General features: G+C 47.2%; 4 protein-coding genes across 7 annotated transcripts; 2 read left to right on the forward strand and 2 right to left on the reverse strand.

Moving 5' to 3' along the window:
- Positions 5,304 to 7,812, forward strand: LOC8059124 (protein REVEILLE 8). The gene is made up of 8 exons (XM_021455261.1): positions 5,304 to 5,906; positions 6,024 to 6,081; positions 6,188 to 6,482; positions 6,575 to 6,670; positions 6,745 to 6,882; positions 7,001 to 7,122; positions 7,210 to 7,269; positions 7,411 to 7,812. Exons 1-8 carry the CDS (start codon positions 5,356 to 5,358, stop codon positions 7,462 to 7,464), a joined length of 1,374 nt encoding a protein of 457 aa, XP_021310936.1. The 5' UTR covers positions 5,304 to 5,355; the 3' UTR covers positions 7,465 to 7,812.
- Positions 8,131 to 9,420, reverse strand: LOC8075132 (glycine-rich cell wall structural protein). The gene is made up of 2 exons (XM_002457272.2): positions 9,016 to 9,420; positions 8,131 to 8,623 (listed from the first exon to the last, which is right to left on the reverse strand). The coding sequence occupies exons 1-2, from the start codon at positions 9,278 to 9,280 to the stop codon at positions 8,508 to 8,510; spliced, it is 381 nt and encodes a 126-aa protein (XP_002457317.1). The 5' UTR covers positions 9,281 to 9,420; the 3' UTR covers positions 8,131 to 8,507.
- LOC8059125 (serine/arginine-rich splicing factor RS2Z32) lies at positions 10,230 to 14,444 on the forward strand. 4 transcript variants are annotated; one of them, XM_021456927.1, is made up of 7 exons: positions 10,230 to 10,382; positions 10,848 to 10,998; positions 11,799 to 12,060; positions 12,168 to 12,263; positions 12,373 to 12,569; positions 12,650 to 12,742; positions 13,930 to 14,444. In XM_021456927.1, exons 3-7 carry the CDS (start codon positions 12,037 to 12,039, stop codon positions 14,249 to 14,251), a joined length of 732 nt encoding a protein of 243 aa, XP_021312602.1. In that variant the 5' UTR covers positions 10,230 to 10,382; positions 10,848 to 10,998; positions 11,799 to 12,036; the 3' UTR covers positions 14,252 to 14,444. The 4 variants fall into 4 exon arrangements, with proteins under 4 accessions (XP_021312602.1, XP_021312601.1, XP_021312603.1 ...); XM_021456926.1 differs by having other exon boundaries at positions 12,021 to 12,060; XM_021456928.1 differs by having other exon boundaries at positions 10,231 to 10,382; positions 12,653 to 12,742.
- Positions 14,638 to 18,064, reverse strand: LOC8075133 (receptor-like protein kinase HERK 1). The gene is made up of 2 exons (XM_002457273.2): positions 17,628 to 18,064; positions 14,638 to 17,438 (listed from the first exon to the last, which is right to left on the reverse strand). The coding sequence occupies exon 2, from the start codon at positions 17,411 to 17,413 to the stop codon at positions 14,762 to 14,764; it is 2,652 nt and encodes an 883-aa protein (XP_002457318.1). The 5' UTR covers positions 17,414 to 17,438; positions 17,628 to 18,064; the 3' UTR covers positions 14,638 to 14,761.

Here is an 18,609-nt window from a genome sequence, read left to right on the forward strand (position 1 = left end):
AGCTTATAACCAATCGACCACATATACAGTGTATGATAATTGCAACATACGAGGTTGCTCTGGGTAATGTGCTAGCGAAGCTAAATGTAGAGAGAAGGCTTGCGAAGATGAAGAAATTGCTGCGAGAGAGGAAATATTTGTGCAAACAATTGGATAAGGAAAAGAATGAGTGATTTGTGCCAACAAGAACAGTACACTTGTGCTTCTTCCTCCTTTTTCACACTAGTTAGTAATGTATTCATAATCCAGGTGGCTGAAGTTTGTTACAAATTAACTTCTCAAGTTTAGATCTCAACATGATCCTCTCGAATGCGTGAAAACAACTTTGAAAAGCTAAATTCTTGAAGATGAATTCTTTATTTCCTCTCCATATTATTGTGGGAGTTGGCAAACGTGGAAACAACTTTGAAAAGCTAAATTCTTGAAGATGACCTCTTTATTTCCTCTCCATATTATTGTGGGAGTTGGCAAACAACAAGATATAGGAAACTAAAAATATCAAAACTGTTGGAAATGCTCTAAAGCACGTTGCTGCTCTCGATCCATCGAAGCTGGGATCGAATCTTGGAATGTGACAAATTTTTTACAATTTATTACTAAAAAATGTATATGTGGTCGATTGGTTATGAGCTCACCTATTCACTGTTCATAACAACCAGCCATCACAAGTCTTATTGACAAAAGCTAAACTCTGATGGCAAACACTTATTGACAATGGCAAATGTTTATTGACAAAAGCTAAACTCTGATGGCAAACGCGGCAACATTCAGTCGTAAAGGCAGGTTCAATCGTTCAGACTTAGCCAACCACCGCGTGAAAACCCAAAGAGAGGAAACATGGAAACGAAACTCACAAAAGAAAAATAAAACACGCAGACACACATTAAGCTAGCAGTGGATCTTGTCGGAACAAACTGATCGAAACACATGACTGGTAATATAATCTAATACTAATATAAGTAGGTTTCTTCTTGATCTCGCATCGCATTGATCTAGTCCTCGTTCTCGATGAGCTTGAGGTACTCCTCCAGCTTGGGGTCGTAGCCATCCGGCGGCGGGTGCTTCTTGGTGACTCTGGCGTAGCATTTATTGAGCTCCATCTCAGGATCGTACTTGTCAATCTTCCCCGCCCGGCGATACTCCTCCTCCACCTCCTCTTCGGTCATGGCTGAGTTCATAATTTCTGCCCTATGGCGGAGTCTGAAGATGGCGTTCAAAGCACACCCGTCCATGGGCCTGGTCGGGGTGAAAGATCCGCAAGTCCAATGTTCACATTGCCGACCGGCCTAGATTGGACTCGGCCCAGGAACGTGAGTGCGTTAGTTGCCACGATCTGGGGTGTCTACTTAACGAAGATACGAGAGAGGAGACAAGAGAGAACTTATGTATGAACAACAAAACTCGATACTCCTAAATCATTCATCTGTTCCTTCCAAAACTAATCCCATCTTTGCTCTCTGCTTATCTTGCTTACGCTGTAGTAGACTAGTACCTCACTACCTCTTCCCTTTGTCTTCCAGAACCTTGAGTCCTTGACATTAGCTGGGCACAATCTGATGCAATGTGTATATAGGACATCCAAGTGATGAGTTTTAACAGAAGGAAACTGTAAATGTGAGGAAAAAATGACTTTATGTTAATAAAACTGTGATAAAACATATGATGTCTGTTGGCTCCTTGACCAGAGTACCCCACATGCAGTACTAAATAAAAATGTTCCTTTTTTTTTCTACTCCATCCTTTATTTCAGACGTCCTTTCCTGTGCACTGTGCTTATTTGGGCAGCAAATGTTCAGCATATGTAGCTTCACTTCTTATTATTTAGTATGTATGTAGCTTTATCTATCCAAAATCTATGATTAGAAATATAATGATGATGTTCCAGATGAGTTTCGGTTCAAGTCTCCTAAACTCCTGACGTGTAAAACGCAGTGTGTGAGAAAATCCATATGAATCACATAGATGGGCCCTATTGGGTCGACAATAGTAGCCGAAGAGGCCATTTTGCATCAGTTGGAATACATGCTGAAATGAGCTATGCAAGTGAAGTGGGCCCACCTTCCCCTAAAAAAACAAAACTGAAGTGAGCCCACCTTTAATGCACGGATGTCATGAGTAGATTCCACTAAAAAAATTGAGTACATTTTTTCCTCTCTTTTTTTGCCATTGACTTTTTTCCAAACAAAAAAGGCAACATGGTTTAATGAAAATGTATAAACTAATGAAAATAATTAATATAGGTCGTTCTTTCATGAAAAGGAGATTAGTGCTTATAATCTTAGCCCTATTAATGGTACACTAGTACAAAAAGAAGATTTTTTTTTAGGATCGCTTTTTTTTCTATCAGAGGTGGTTAAATAGCAGCCTATAACATTGCTAGGAGCACTGTAGCTCCATACAGTCATTGAAGATCCATTTTCAAGGGTGGTTCCATTAAGAAATCTGTGTCTAAAACTTGACTATTTTTAGTGTCAGTTCCGTTAAGAGAACTAAAAATTAAGTCTCAATCTTTTTCCATTTTAAATTTTATTTTTTTAAACGACTTTGGATGGAAAAATATTCTATATGTAAGTTGTAGTGCTCGATGAGATCTAAAACCTTAAATGAAATTTTTCTCATTTAAGATCGTTTAATAGTCCAAATATTGGTTACAAGATCCATAGTACAAATGGATAGCATTGTGTATCTTAATACAAGTGACTACGTGGTATAGTGATGGAGGAGAGTTTGAATCCGCACTGAAGATGGCGAAAATTAAATTCTACGAGTGGCTGGTTGGTCTTCCGGCCACACTAAATATTTTTTCTTACTCTTAGTACTTTAGAAAATTGATTTTTAGTGATGGTTGTTTTAAGTCATTGTAGCAATTTTTTAAATCGCCTTTGTTTCTCTGTAGTTAAGAAGTTAGCGTTAGTAAATTGACTAGCAAATATGTTCGTGCGTTGCAACAAAAAAATATTAAATGACCTTAGAAAGTGATGACATAATGTTACATATCTATTTATATTTATCCTTTTTATAAAATTTAAAGTTCATAATTTATTTTATTGATAACCATAACATCTACAGTATTAGATAGTTAATATTTATAATAATATGTAGCTTGAAGACATATTTATTTAATAATAAAAATAGAAATTAGTTAAACCTTATCTCACTCTAATATTACCTCTTAATATACCTCAGTATTATATTAGAACACGAGAAGGTTGTTGCTAGCATTATTTTTTTATTTAGATTAGGATTGCTATGAAATATGAATCCAGCATCACATTAAATAGGCTACCATTAAATTTTTATAATAATTGGAGCAAGTTAATTTTACACTAAAAAGCATAGGCAAGCATCTCCAACAAAAAAGTGTACTAAAATTTATGATATTTTTTGTTTATTGTATGGATCTACATATGTGGTGTTGAACAAAATTTGTTTTATAATTTTTAGATTTTTCTATGAATTACTATGCATTTATCAATTTTCAGCCGATTTAAGGAATAAAAGAAAAGTAAATTGGAGATTTTACATTGGAAACCCTAGAAAAATTTTTATTATTTTTTCTCTCTTCCATCATACCAATTCCAGATGGGCTGATTGGGCCGACCGACGGTAGAGGCGATCGACGACGGGAGCGGACAAAAACAATAATAGGAGATTTTGTATTGGCAACCCTAGAAAATTTTTTATTTTCTTTTTGCTCTTATACAAACGTTGGACGGAGGAGGCGACCGATTCCGTAAACCGAACGCGGATAAGAGCATAAAAATATTAGACAGACTGAAATTTTGACTTTTTATAGATAGGTATAGATACTTTGATCCGATGACGTTTTTGCTTAATGTTTTACAGGGCACAGCTTGACATACTGATCAGGGAGGAAGCTGATGCTTGGTGCCTTGCTGGTTTTAGGCAGCTAACCCCTTTGCTGGTATTGTTGTAGCCTTGTGTGGGTGCTTCGTCGCTTTCTACTATTTCTCTGTACGTGTGTCACTTCGGTAACCTTGAATTACCTAACAAACTCTTCTCTGCTTAATGAAAAACGTGTTTAGGCACGATCGCAAAAAAAAAAAGCAATGAAAATCTAAGCCATCATGGTGTTGGATAGATATAAACACATATACATTGCGATAGCGATGAAAGAAATTAGATACGTTTTCTCTAAAAACGGTGCTACCAAGCTTAGATCCACAGCATATGTAGATTGAAAAATGAGCTCCACATATACCAAACCTAAAATGACAGTACGATTTTCGGTGCACAGGCACAACACAACCATATATAGTAGCACTGAAAACACGTGCGTGTTCGAGTTGTCTTCTTCCTCGCGCAAATCCCAGGAGATATATTGCGCGTGCTTTGCTCGCTGCAAGAGCCTGCAAACTCGTGCTCAGCCATGGCCCATGCATATATGGTTCTCGGAATGGACACATGCGCATTTTGCCGGCCAGATCCTTTCTCACGCGCAAAACGTGCCGTGTTCCATCCTGCCCGTACGTGCTGGCTGGCCGAGAGCTAGCGAGCGAAAGCCCAAAGCAAACTGACGTTAACGTGTGCGTGCGTGCTGCATCACTTCGAGAATTGGAGTTCCGTGCCGCGTAGTACTGCCGAAACTTTCCTTTTTCGTATGTATAGGCTTGTCAATCAATTATCCAAACAAACTGTACGATGTGAAACCAAAGTTAACGTTCACACAAATCTTGTTGATTCTCTGCTGGAACCTGGACCTGGAACTGGAAGTATCTAGAGTACTTTTGCTTGTCTTTCTTTTTTTCTTGAGCTTTTTTGCTTGGATTTCCCAGTTTTAAGAGACGTAGTTAAATCCTTTTTCTTTTTTGGCGAACGAGCCTTCACAACTCATGTTTCATTAAGGCTCTGTTTGCTTCATCATATATGCTACTTTTTTTATTATTTTTTTAATATATCTTACTTTTTTATTAAAGCTAGCTATTTTGAAACAAGTGTGTTTGATAAAACAGCTTTCACATGATAGAACAAAAGGAATAAAAATAACTAATATGTGAGGCGGTGAGCTAGGTTGACTCATGTCTATGTAAGAGGAAAAAAAAACTTCCAGTCATAAAGTTGTTTTGAAAAATAAGATACTGTTTGATTCCCTTTGCTAAATTTAAATCATTTCAATAACTGAATTTCCAAATATGCTTGTCCCGAGATCCTACATCGCACCCACTTTCCCGAACAGGAAAGGGCCATCGTGGCCGTACGCGCGCCCGCACATGTTCCCTTCCTCTCCCACGACGACGACTCCACGAGGAGTCGAGGTCACGTCCTTCTCCGACGCAACGCGGCCCCCCGCTCGGACTTGCACCAGCGCGGCTCCCGCCTCGTGAAGCGGCGGAAATGCCACTCCGCCAAGCCTTGCCACTTCCATGCAACTGCCGACTGCCAACCAACCAGCCAACCGTGGCTACTACACCTACGCACTCGCCGATCTCGCCCCGCCTAAATCTTAGGCAGCCGCAGTCCGCAGTCGGCAGCGCCGCACGGCCATTTTCCGCTCGTGGCCCAACCCAACTGCCGCCGGCCGGCCGGCCGGCCGCCGATCCACGAATGGTGACTGAACAACACGAGCTAGCTAGCTGTCCCATCCCAACTCCAGATGGATCCTGCTTCTCTTCTTCCTTGCCATGCTCGAGTCGACTGTATCGTATTGTATATATACCTGGCCGTGCTTTTGGGGATGGCGATCGATGCCCATTCGTTCCCATCTGCTGCTGCTGCTGCTGCTGCTGGTTCGTGGAGAGGGATTATTCGAGAGGGTCGTCGTCGTCGTCGTCCATGGACAGCAACGAGATGCCCGGGAAGAAGGCGAGGAAGCCCTACACCATCACCAAGCCCCGGGAGCGCTGGAGCACCGAGGAGCACGGCCGCTTCGTCGACGCGCTGCTCATGTGAGTTTGTCACTTGTGAGAGCCACAGACAGCTACCAGCCTTCTGATTCAGAACCTATTCTCTAAATGAGTCTGAACCGTTTTGCTACACGCCGCTAATTTTTTTTTTCCCCTCAGGTTTGGGCGCGACTGGAAGAAGATCGAGGAGCATGTCGGCACCAAGACAACCATCCAGGTATCCTGAGTTCCTGACTGCTTCTTGATCAAAGATGTGTTTGCATTTGGGGATTCAGTATCTCGTCCCCAAGAGCTGAAACTCTGAACACAAATGCGCGCTGCAGATACGGAGCCATGCCCAGAAGTACTTCCTCAAGGTCCAGAAGCTCGGGCTAGCCGCCGGGCTGCCGCCGATGTACCCGAGGCGCCACTTCGCCATGCAGCAGCAGGAACAGCAGCAGACCACGGTGGCCGGTAGCAGCGCGGCTGCGGCCGCCATGCCATTGCTTCACGGCCTGCAGCAGCAGCAACCTATGTGCGCGCCGGTCGCCATGCCAGGTCTGTCCGAGTCCGACGCCGTCGCTCACGGTTCTTCCATCGGCTGGAACAGCCCCGGCGTCCTTCCTGCACCCAGCAGCGGCAAGTGCCTTCCATTTTTCAGAACGCTGTTCTCACGTTGCTGCATCCTGAATGGCGTTCTCAATCTGACGTTTCTTCTGAACATTTTCCAGAGATGCAAGGCTTGGACTGGGCAGCAGGCCCGTCAGCTTCAGGGACAGCACCACTGATGAACACCGACGCGCAGAGCCAGATTGTGCCATTGGCCGGTAATTTTGTATGGCAACGAATCTTGATTCCTTTCCAACATGTCGTGAAAAATAACTTGTTCCTGCTGATTCAGGTGGCGGCCGGTTCATTGGGGCGCCGAGCTTGAGCAGCACCAGCATAGATTGGGCTGGCAGTGGCAGCAGCAACGCAAGCGAAGCGTCAGCGATCGGTGCCGTGCATGATGAACCGATCGAGCTTCCATTATCACCCGGTAAGTACTAACACCTTTCCAGCATCAAAACTTCTTTTCGCGAACCGAACTTGAGATGGTGAAAGTGGAACAACATGATGGCTTCAGAAATAACCGTGAGCTGAATCTTCTCCCGCAGAGGATCTGCCATTTGCGCAGGTGTACAGGTTCGTCGGCGACATGTTCGACCCCAACACGCCGATCCCAGTAGAAACCCATCTGCAGAAACTGAAGGAGCTGGACGACATCACCGTCAAGACAGTGAGTACTGAATCCATTTCTTGCATCTTGCATTTCACACGACTTCCTCTCCTGTTTGTTGAGTTGAACCGAAATCATCTCCTGCAGATCTTGCTGGTGCTGAGAAACCTCGAGAACAACCTGTCAGCGCCTCAGTTCGAGCCCGTGGTAAGATTTAAGAAGCGCTTTCTGACGCCTCCTCATGTTAGCTGATAGCCTGATGGCTCTGCATTCTCTGAATCTGAAGCTGCCCTTTGAGCTCTGCGTCCTCCTAATTGCTTCGACTCTGTTTGCTCTGCTTTTCAACAGAGAAGGTTACTGTCAACGTATGATCCGACAAGAGGCGTGTCTGGCCAATTGTAGAGCGCAGCTCCTTGAGACGGTCTGGGGAGTGGGGGAGGCGCAACTAACACAAATAGATGGATGGACGTTCAGCACTTCAGGTGCTGCACGAATGACAGAAAGAGAGGCTGAAACTCAAATAGACAGACACCGATATGCCTGGTTTTCAGGCTGACATACGTACGCTAGAAGATGTTAACAATTCTTTTGGAAATTCGCGGCTGTCTATAAAAAAGCACTTACTTTTTTACTACCATGTACCGATTGTTAAGGACTTGTTGAGTAGTCCACATCCTTGATTCTTCTAGCCTTCTTTTGTAAAACTCGCGTGTCGATTCAGATGAAAGCTTGAAATTCGTTTGGCAACAAGGATCCACGTCTGAACTGAACATGTGTGCCAGCAGAACAGCAATGGATTTGCGCACGTTTCCCACACCAAACTTGTTCGGCGAGCTTTGATGTATCCAGACACGTTCAACATGTGCCGTATCGCTCGATCAGAATTACGCACGCGGCAGGATGACTGCTGCTGGTTGCAGCAGAAAAAAAAAAGGCACGCGTTGTCGTTTCGTTTCCCCCGATTCAGGTCAGCACACAAAATGTAGCCGCGTTCGGCAAGGATTGAAATGATGGGCCGATTTGGTTTGCCAAAGCACTCACTTCAGGCTCTTGCACTTACTGTAGCAATTTCAAGGTAATGATGCACATAGCAGTACTGTATTATACTCGGCTTGTACTGTATATACGACTGGTATACAACACTGCATGCATGGTGGTACATACGCCGAGCACGTTACATGAACATGACCAGAAACACACGTCTCACTTTATTCCGTATACAAATAACGACTACTGGCACTCGTATTGAACGTACGTACACGTAGGACGCGTCCTGCCTGCTTGCACTACTTTATTTAATTTATTTATAGGAACTGTGTGCAGTGCATGCTTAGCTACGGCTGGCAGGATACGTACGTACGTACGTACGCGGCTGCCGGCTGGCAGATACGTACGTAGAGCCGTAGAGGTAGGTGTCGTGTTGTTTCGATCGATGGCTTTCAGCTTCACTTCCACTTCCTGAACTTGCCGCCGCCGAACATGCCGCCCTTGTGCTTGCCGCCGTAGCCGCCGTGGTGGCCGCCGCCATGGCTGTGGCTGCTGTGGTACGATCCCATGTTCCCTGATGATGAGCCCCGCAAAGCGCAGCAGACAGCATAATGTTCACATAATTAAGGCCTTGTTTAGTTCCCAGAAAATTTTGTAAAATTTTTCAGATTTTCCGTCACATCAAATCTTTAAACGCATGTATAAAGTGTTAAATATAGATGAAAATAAAAACTAATTACACAGTTTGGTCGGAATTGACGAGACGAATCTTTTGAGTCTAGTTAGTACATGTTTAGATAATATTTGTCAAATACAAACGAAAGTGGTACTATTCCTATTTTGTAAAATTTTTTTGGAAGCCTAAGAAAACCGGGCGCAGAAATGTCAAACAAACGGTAAAGGTCACAGAATTCAGAAATACTAAATTTATTATATAGAACGTACACGTAGTGCTACCGTACGTACCGTAGTGCGCCGAGTGCGCGGGGTAGGCGGCGGCGGGCGGGTAGCCGCCGTGCGGAGGAGGGTACGCGCCGGCGGCGGCCGGAGGAGGGTACGCGTGGCCGTAGCCCTGCCCATGGCCGCCGTATCCATGCCCATGGCCGCCGTAGCCGCCATGGCCGCCGCCATAGCCGTGGCCATGGCCGCCGCCACCGCCGCCGTGGACGAGGTTGGACACGTAGCCCTTCACGCCGCCGTTGTGGCCGTGCATGTCGTGCCCTCCGCCCATGGTGCTCTCGTGATGATGATGATCAGATGCGATGCGAGTGATGGATATGGATCGATCGGATGCGTGCGCTATGGAACCCGTACGTGCTCTGCTCCCAGCTGGCCTCACTGCTCTTCTGCGGGGGCTGGCTGTGGCTGCGCCCGAATTTATAGCGCCACGGCCGAGGCCTTCCTGCGCCTCCGCCGCGGCGGCGGCCTTTCGAGGTGTGCCGAATCCGCACACGTACCACCCCATGCAAATAATAATATTCTTCCAGCAGCTTCATATCAGGCTGATAAGACCGTCGTGTATCGGATTCCAATTCTCTTGCTCAAATGCAAAGGCCCGGCGAGATGCTTTGCCATATTTCACGGTTAACATTCCACGGCCACAAAACCGCACACCTGGCACGTCTCATCCCCGTGCATACTTGAAGTCTTTGTTACTCGCTCCAGTTTTTTTTACGTTTCTCTTAAATCAATCATTTATTCATTTGATTATCAATTTCAAAAATTCTATATGATTTCACAACATGTGAAATATACCCCCTTCTCCAAAAAAAATATATTATAAAATTATTTTTCTAAAAGATACATTTACATTTTTTAACGATTTTAAATTAATTGTTAAAGATGAAATGTTTCATTTAGGATATATAAAGCCTTTTTTTAACCGAACATGTGAAAAAACGGAGAGGGTCATACAAAATATTGTAAACGGGCCTCCAGTATTTTCCAAGCTAATCTGGGCTAAATGGGCCTTTTTTAACAAATGGACTTTAACAGGGCCTCACGTTGACAAAGTCGTCATGGGCTTCCAAGCCTATTATACAAAGTCCTAAATCAAGTACTACCCGCCCGCCGTCCCGCCTCCTTCCGATGCCCGCCGTGGCCGTCCATGACTCCAACCTGTCGAATCCCAGCCGTCCAACCCTCAAACCCCGTGGCCGGGATATAAAATACTGGCTGACGCGGCTCGAGTCCCGACAACCAAAATTTCTCCTCCAGCGTCTGCGTGTGCTTTGTCTCGTGGCGACGACTGAGCGACCGGCGCCGCCGCCGCCTGCCGCCGCCGCTCGGACCTCCGCCAGTCCTTCGGGCCCAGCGAAACGAGCACCCAGTAGGTACGCCCACTGCTTCTCTGCTCTTTCCTGCTGTGCGGAACCGAGCTCCCAAACCCTAAATCACGCTATTTATACTCTCTGTATATAAATCACGCTATTTATATTTGGATCCGATCTAATGACAAATCTATACATGTCGATTTTTTTGTTTGAAGAAAATTATCAGTATGTACACCCATGTCATGTCCTTTACTTTATGATTGCGCGCAGATGGATCTGTAATCTTTGCTAGGTCAAGTATGGATGTTTTGCTCGATTGTAGCGCCTACCTGCTTCGAGTTTTTGCTATTAGTAGTAGCAGTACTATATTCGCTATTGAAAATGACCTGACTTGAATGCACCGTGAGATACTGAGATGTTTGGGTGTTAGGGCTGCCTTTTGTATCATGTGTTTTCTTTTGTGTCGATGCGTCCTTGCTTTATATTGTCGGTACGGATGCTAATATAATCGATTATGTGTTGCAGTCAAGATGCCCCGCTACGACGATCGTTACAATGATCGTTACGATGACCGTTACGATGATCGTTACGGTGGGAACACACGGCTGTATGTGGGTCGTGTCTCTTCCCGTACAAGGACACGGGATCTTGAAGACCTTTTCGGCAGATATGGGAGGTTAGCAAGATGGTTCTAAACCTGAGATGGTTTATGCTCTTTTCATGAAACCAAGGATTTTCTTTTTGAAATTTGACGAGTTATGGATGCTTTTGATCTGTATTCCAATGCTTTTTTAGCTCTGTCCAATTTACAGAACCACTTATGCAACTTAGGCCCTGTTTGGATTCCACTAGATTGTGGAATCCAGCTTGGGATCCAAAAGCCCAGCTTTTGCAATCCATAAGCTGTATGTAACTTGTGTTTTGGATCTACCTATTGGATGGTATATGGCATTTGGCCTGTATACTTGTACCAAACGGCATTACCGAATTCCATGATAAGGTAGCAGGAACGTTTAAAACCTGTTTGGATTGCAGGTGATAGCAGAATGACTATGAAATTCCCTTACAAATAATTGTATCTTTGAGACTGAACCCTTAATTAATTGGATGTAACAATATTTTGCATGGTATTAGCACATAACATGCCTTTCTCACCTGCTTTAACTAAGTGACACCTATTTCGACATGATCCTACCTAATATAAGACCTGAGTTACAAGGAAATCACGGTCAGCTGTGCTACTTTTTCCTTCTGGAGGTTTGTCCATTGATATCTAATCAATTGATTGAAATGAAATAAAATACTTTTGTTCTTTACTTTCCTTGATCTGAAAATATATTAAAAATCCCATTAGAATCTCTGTTACCTGTTGAGATTGGCATCTTAGGCTGCTGTGTACTGTCATGCTCAGCATTGTTTTTATTAAAATTAGATCCACACACCCTTCATGTTTTAACTTGGATGATCTTGTTGAAGGTTTTGGGGGCTTACCCAACCTCGGTGTCCATGGTGGGAGGGTGCCCTTGGTGCAATTGCTGGCTGTTCTCCCAAAGTTGAAACTTTGCTGATTCTTTTGAAAAAAAATACATGTTTTAATGGAAATTCACAGTCATGACTTGTTTAGTTCCTTCTGACCGGCGATTCATATCTCTACTTGCTTCTTGACGGTGTTAATGTTTCTGGAAACCATTTCCGCAGAGTGCGTTATGTGGATATGAAGCATGAGTTTGCGTTTGTTGTAAGTGGTCTCGCTCTACTTGAGGCTCATGAGTTATTTTTGTCAACTAAATAGCTTTTTACCCTTTTCACATATATGAGGCCTCCTTTTTCTGAATTGTATTGCAGGAGTTCAGTGATCCCCGAGATGCTGATGATGCAAGGTATCACCTTGATGATAGGGAGTTCGATGGTAGCCGATTGATTGTTGAGTTTGCAAAAGGGGTAAGCTACAAGAGCCCTCTGTACTATGTAATTTATTCCTTTTCCAGCTTCATGTTTTTTATTTTCTTATTCCTTGTTCCACCTGAATGCAATTTTCATTGCAATTTAGATTCCACGTGGTCCAGGAGGATCCCGTGAATATATGGGCAAGGGACCGCCTCCTGGTTCTGGCCGCTGCTTTAACTGTGGTATGGATGGGCACTGGGCTCGTGACTGCAAAGCTGGTGACTGGAAAAACAGATGCTACCGCTGTGGAGATAGGGGCCATATAGAAAGAGACTGTCAAAACAGCCCTAAGAACCTGAGGTACCTCCTGTGAGATTTCTTATTTTTTACAACTAGACTAGATCATTTCATGCTTGACTGTAAGTTGTCTTTTTTCAAAGTAGGCGTGGAAGAAGTTACTCAAGATCCCCATCCCCTCGTCGTGAAAGGAGCCCTGTTAGGAGTTACAGCAGGAGCCGCAGTAGGGGCTATAGGTATGTGATTTTGTATATTTTGATTTTAACCAATTAGCTACTATATTAGTACACTTTCATTTTATTTGTCATGATGATGATGTCCCAAGGAGTCTTGTGGTTGAAACTTTAGCTTATATATACAGCATCTCAGGCACAACTATCTGAATCAGAGCATTATTATTTTCTGGTTGTGCATATCCTTGGCTGCCTGGAAAACTTGGGCCCCACCCAGGTGTCGCTTCTTCATGTGGTTAGTCGCACATGACAGGTGTTGGACTGCTGATAGGCTGGCAAAACGAGGGATGCCACACCCGGCACAATGCCCTCTATGTGATCAAGAAGAGGAAAATATTAATCATTTGCTGGTATCCTGTGTCTTCGCCCGACAGTTTTGGTTCTTCTTGTTTCGACGTTTTGGGTTTCAGCACCTCTGTCCACAACTTTCTGATTGCTCATTTGATAAGTGGTGGGATGATTCCAGTAAGGCTGTTAGTGGATTTACTAAAAAGGGGTTCAACTCTCTTGTAATTCATGGAGCATGGACCTTATGGAATCATCGTAATAGGTGTGTGTTTGATGGAGATAACCCTAGCTTGAGTACCGCCCTTCACCTTGCTCTAGAGGAGAGTCAGTTGTGGGCTGTGGCTGGGGCCCGAGGGCTGTCTTTCTTGACTGCCCCACCTCCTCAACCCCCTGTTATGCTGTAGCAGCTTGGTGGCTGTTTAGTCGTGGTCGTACTTTCCCTTGACAGGCGATATATAGCTGTTTTCTTTCTTGTGTGAGTGGTGTTGTGTTGTGTGGTGTGGTGCTGTAATTTGTGCAGTGGTGTTGTGTTGTGTGGGTTGTACTTGGGGTCTATCCCCTTTTTCCTTCTTCTATATATAATGAAGCGCAGCTCTCCTGCGTTTTCGAGAAAAGATGTTCTGGCTGTTGCTGAGCTCAAGTATGGGTTACTTTGCGACTTTACGAGTACAATATGGAATATACTAACCTACTCATAATGCTCCAAATATATTTTTAGTGATTTGATATGACATTTTTAGTGATTTCATATGACAAAAGGCTGATTGTTGATTTGGTACGGTAAAATGCTCTTTGATTTGATTAAAGTTCTGTGTTCTGATGATTCAGTTATTTCTTCCTCTGCTCATCTTTGTGAAGTTTGTAGTGTCAAGCACTAATAATGTATTCTTTCCTTTTCATAGCCGTTCACGATCTCCAAGGCAGAACAGCCGTGATGAAAGGAGCCCTCGTGACAGCCGCAGCCCAAGGAGGAGCCCTCGCGATAGCCGCAGCCCAAGGAGGAGCCCCTCACTGTCCAAGGGAAGAGACCGCAGCCCCAGCCCTAATGGTAGCAGGAGCCCTGCACCAAGGGAACGCAATGGCTCAGATTACAGCATGAGCCCTAGGAGGGATGACAGCCGTAGTCCAGCAGACCACCTGCGCCGTGAGATCAGTCCAGCAGCCAATGGTCGTAGCCCTAGCCCAGGGGTCAATGATAATGGCAATCACCGCTCATCTCCCTGAATATGTTTCTGGGATCGGTTTTACCCCCCAAATGTTTATTAACCATCCCAAACATCTTTATGGTTAGGACTGGTTTTTTGTGTTTATTATGCAATTGTGGATAAACCATACCATCTGTTACTTGTAACTTTAAAGTGCACAAACGGATCATTTTTGCTTGCTCTTATTATTCTATGAAAAAGGGAATTCTTTATGCGTGCAAAGATGGTTTCTGTGGGACTATGGCGGGATTGCATTAGCACATACAACATTGTCGCAAATGAATATATATGCCCTACATTGCTACATTTGTGGTGTTGGCTTCTTACTGTCGATGTTTAAACTCTTGGCGGGTACTTTTCAATACATGTATTCTTTTTATAAAAAAAATTGATTATTCTCGAATGTAGAAACCTCAACCTACCATTATTCATGCATTGCAGCCTGGACATTTGTTAATCTGATGATTGATCAGGTTGAAAGTAAATCTATCAGATTTCCTTATTTTGGCCTTCTAGCATGTTCTATGCTTCATCTGCCGCCCACATTGACCATCTGCCAGAAGACACCTCGCATGGACACGGACACATCGACATCGGTGAAGCTGGCGTCAGTGGCACCCTCTCCCTCCTCGCACCCGGCTTCGTTCTGATGCGAGCTTGTCCGACGAGAATCCAAAGGCGGCATCAGCTCGCGCACCAGGCTCAGGCTGTTGACGTCGGAGAACTCGAGGCCGTCGTCGTCCTGCAGCCGCGTCACGAACTGCAGGCTCCACACGACGTCCTCCATCGCCGGCCTGTCCGCGCCGCGCGCCGCGAGGCACCTGGCTGCCGTCTCGCCGTACTTCCTCAGCGCCTGGGGCCTCACCGCGGCGGCGATCCGGCGGTCGACGATCTTGTCCAGCTCGCCCCTGCCCTGCCAGTGCAGAGCCCACTCCACCAGGTTCACCATCGGCTTGGGGAGCCTCGGGTCCACGACGGGGCGCGCGCACAGCGCCTCCAGCAGCACGACGCCGAGCGAGTACACGTCGGACTTGGTGGTGAGCTGCCTCGTGCGCACGTACTCCGGGTCCACGTACCCGAAGCTGCCCTTCACCGCCGTGCTGACGTGCGTCTCCTCCAGCTCCGGCCCGGCCCTGGACAGGCCGAAGTCGGCGACCCTGGCGGCGAGGCCGCCGTCCAGGAGGATGTTGGACGACTTGACGTCGCGGTGGATCACCGGCTTGGCCAGGGCCGTGTGCAGGTAGAGGAGCCCCCTAGCCGCGCCGGCGCAGGCCTCCAGCCGCTGCGCCCAGCCGAGCGCCCGCTCCGCCGTGGCGGCGCCGGCGCCGTACAGGCGGCTCCTGAGAGAGCCGTGCTCCATGTACTCGTACAGCAGGATCATCTCGTCGCCCTCGTCGCAGTAGCCGACGAGGGACACGAGGTGGCGGTGGCGCAGGCCGGACAGCAGCTCGATCTCCGTGCGGAACTCCCGCGCGCCCTGCCGCGACTCCGGGCTCGCGCGCTTCACGGCCACGCTGGTGCCGTCCGGGAGCGTCGCGCGGTACACCTTGCCGAAGCCGCCGGCTCCGATGACCAGCCGCTCGTCGAAGTCGTTGGTCGCGTCTCGCAGCACGGCGAACGGGAAGCGGTAGCTCGGGACCGGAGAGGCAGCGATGGGGATCATGTCTCTGTCGACGGCGAATTTGGATGAACCTGTTCCGCTGGCGCCCGGTCGTCGGCTGCGCAAGCTCAGTCGATCGAGGAGCGGCATCCATGGAGTCGGCGACTGGCTCCGGGACGACGACGGTGTAGGCAGCACCTTCTCCTCTTTCTTCCTAAGGAAAATGACAAGTACAGCAGCAATGGACACGGCGGCGAATGCTCCACATACTGAGCCCAAAACGATGGCCAAATGCTGTGCCTTCGATCCTGCCGTCGGCTCGACGACGACGACAGAACCTGAGCTGAAGTGCATCTTCATGATCTCGACCCCGTTCAGGATGGGGCCTGGCAGTGTGCTTCTGTTCATCTTCATCGACGACGACGAGGCAACATAAACCGCGATCTTGCCGGACGGATCGCTGGAATCCAAGATGAAATCCTTGTAGTATGGGACGGCCAACGCGCCGTTCCCTATCATGGAGAGATTAAGACCGGTGACCACTACGTGGCTACCCACGTACGCATCGATGCTGAGCAGGTGAGGCGCCACCGCCATGCCCACGATGTTACACCAGTGGAATCTGATCAGGTAGCTCGACGGCCGCTCGTCCACGTCGAACTGCCACGCCAGTTGGTCCACCGTGTCCGACATGGCCAGCTCCCTGGCCGTGGCGTACACGATGTCCGGCGCGTCGTCGGCCGTCGCCTGGCCGGGGAGATAATCCAGCCTCCCGTTGTAGACTAACTCTTGGGTGCTGATGTTGACCGACCGACTGATGGAGGCGGCCAGGTAGCGCTCATCGGTGGTCCATTCCCGCGTTAGCGTGTCGCCGTCGGCGGCGACAGCGGCGCCGCCAACGTTGACCCTGTACGCCGTCTGCAGCGGCATCACGGCAGGGTCGAGCAGCTGGTCGGACGACGTCCGTACCGGGTGAACGATGAGGTCGTCGGGGACCGAGACGACCTCGACGGCGTTGACGAAGGCGAGGCCGCCTCCGGCCACCAGCGGCACGAACGTGACGACGAGCGTGTCCCGGGTGACGTACAGCAGGAACTCCCTGCGCACCGCCGAGGACGTCGTGCCGTCCGTCGTCTTATTCTCCGGTGCGAAGCCGTCCATCAGGACGACGTCCTGCGTCGACACCTTGAAGCTCGCGGCGGCGAGGTCGTAGCCCTGGCACGCGAAGGCGAAGAAGTGGAGGCGGACGAAGTGGCGGCCGGGCCGGCTGATGCCGAAAGAGTAGGACGACGGCGCCGTGAACACCCTGGCGGTCTGGTACAGCGCCGGCGCGGCCTCGTCGGAATCGGAACCCGACCACGGCGTGTCGGGCGAGGCTTTCACGGCGGCGCTTTTGGGCGTTGTCAGAGTGACGGAACCGGAGTCGCTGTCGGCGACGAAGACCCTCCGGCCGACCTTCGTGTTGACCGAAGAGCCACAGCTGATGAGGTAGTTGTCGGCAGGAGTGTACGCCGTGCAGAAACCGCAGAGGATCGAGATGATCGCCACGAAGCTCAGAGCCACCTGGAGCTTAATAACCATGGCGGATTAAACGTTCGATGGCAACCTACAACAAAATCATGGAGGTTGTCTTTAGTCTGTAGTTTCAGTTGAGATTGCATCTGCAGGTAAGAGAAACTAGACCGGAATTCAGGCTGCTAACAGTCAGGTACTGAGATTTCTCTGTTCATTTTTCTTCTTTTTTGAGCAAAAACAAGAGAAGAACATGGCGGTGAGAGCCAGAACTCAGAAGTACCTTGACAAGTGTTCTGATCGGTGGACGTACTGCTGCACAGCAAGCTTTACTCGCATGCCAGCATGCGAGACATCATCAGCTCTGAAGAACCTGAGTCCCACGGACGGACAAGAACTCACAGAACCAAACCGCTAAAAGGCTCCATGCCCGCCTCTTGGATACTAACAGTAACAGCTAGTGCTTAGCACACAACAGAAGTCACAGAATACCGAACTGCCAGATTCGAGCCAAACTATAAAGGTCCAAACAGAGAGCTCTCAGCGATGGCAACAACCCCTTCCTTGGGCCCTTGGATTGGCAGAAGCTTACACTTGGGCAAGTCGAAGAAGCACAACGACGAATGCGTCCTGCTCTGAATGAAAGGAACACTGCAGTCCTAAAACCAATGGGTTCAGTCATTCGTCAAGCGCAACTAGTCCTCCATGGCTGAATAATTAACATGATACAGAAGCTGAGATATTAATATATTTCTTTTTATAAAAAAAAAGCCTGTGCAGTTAGTTTTCAGTCTTGAGTCTTCAGTTTTCAGACATGATTGGCCTACTGATGGACCAGGCTTGGAGGATTACAGGAACAACACGACACTGGTCAGAGGAACGACCTGCGAGGCTGCCACCGTTTCCACGGCAGCCGGAGACTTCAACGCGAGGGAGAGGTCGTTATCATTATCAAAAGCGACTTCGCTTGACTGATAAGCAATAGCTAAAAACACTGTTTACTGATTTATTGAAGGACTGATAATTTCGGCAGCAAGCGAATAAGCTTCAATTTGGATGGAAGTCTGCTAACTGCAGTCCTACGTTTTACTAACTACAGTCCTACGTACCGGACTACTAATTGACCCATCGTTTTGCTGGTAAAGGGGACTACCAATTGACCCATTGTTTTGCTGACAACGGGACAGTTAAAAAAAAAAACTCATCCTGCAGGGTAAGACAGTCAAGGTTTTTAATTTAGGTGTCGCAAAAATTTCGGCCACCAT

Source organism: Sorghum bicolor, chromosome 3 (assembly GCF_000003195.3).
Source record: "Sorghum bicolor cultivar BTx623 chromosome 3, Sorghum_bicolor_NCBIv3, whole genome shotgun sequence".
NCBI classification, from domain to species: Eukaryota; Viridiplantae; Streptophyta; class Magnoliopsida; order Poales; family Poaceae; genus Sorghum; species Sorghum bicolor.

What these genes read in the sequence shown, in the direction of transcription:
- LOC8059124 (XM_021455261.1), top strand. Translation starts at nt 5,356, where the DNA reads ATGCCACTCCGCCAAGCCTTGCCACTTCCATGCAACTGCCGACTGCCA. An exon ending in CGAGCTTCCATTATCACCCG is followed by an intron (nt 6,883 to 7,000) that starts GTAAGTACTAAC and finishes CTTCTCCCGCAG; the next exon opens with AGGATCTGCCATTTGCGCAG. An exon ending in CGCCTCAGTTCGAGCCCGTG is followed by an intron (nt 7,270 to 7,410) that starts GTAAGATTTAAG and finishes GCTTTTCAACAG; the next exon opens with AGAAGGTTACTGTCAACGTA.
- LOC8075132 (XM_002457272.2), bottom strand. Translation starts at nt 9,280, where the DNA reads ATGGGCGGAGGGCACGACATGCACGGCCACAACGGCGGCGTGAAGGGC. An exon ending in CGCGCACTCGGCGCACTACG is followed by an intron (nt 8,624 to 9,015) that starts GTACGTACGGTA and finishes GCTCATCATCAG; the next exon opens with GGAACATGGGATCGTACCAC.
- LOC8059125 (XM_021456926.1), top strand. Translation starts at nt 10,853, where the DNA reads ATGCCCCGCTACGACGATCGTTACAATGATCGTTACGATGACCGTTAC. An exon ending in CTTTTCGGCAGATATGGGAG is followed by an intron (nt 10,999 to 12,020) that starts GTTAGCAAGATG and finishes CCATTTCCGCAG; the next exon opens with AGTGCGTTATGTGGATATGA. An exon ending in TTGTTGAGTTTGCAAAAGGG is followed by an intron (nt 12,264 to 12,372) that starts GTAAGCTACAAG and finishes ATTGCAATTTAG; the next exon opens with ATTCCACGTGGTCCAGGAGG.
- LOC8075133 (XM_002457273.2), bottom strand. Translation starts at nt 17,413, where the DNA reads ATGGTTATTAAGCTCCAGGTGGCTCTGAGCTTCGTGGCGATCATCTCG.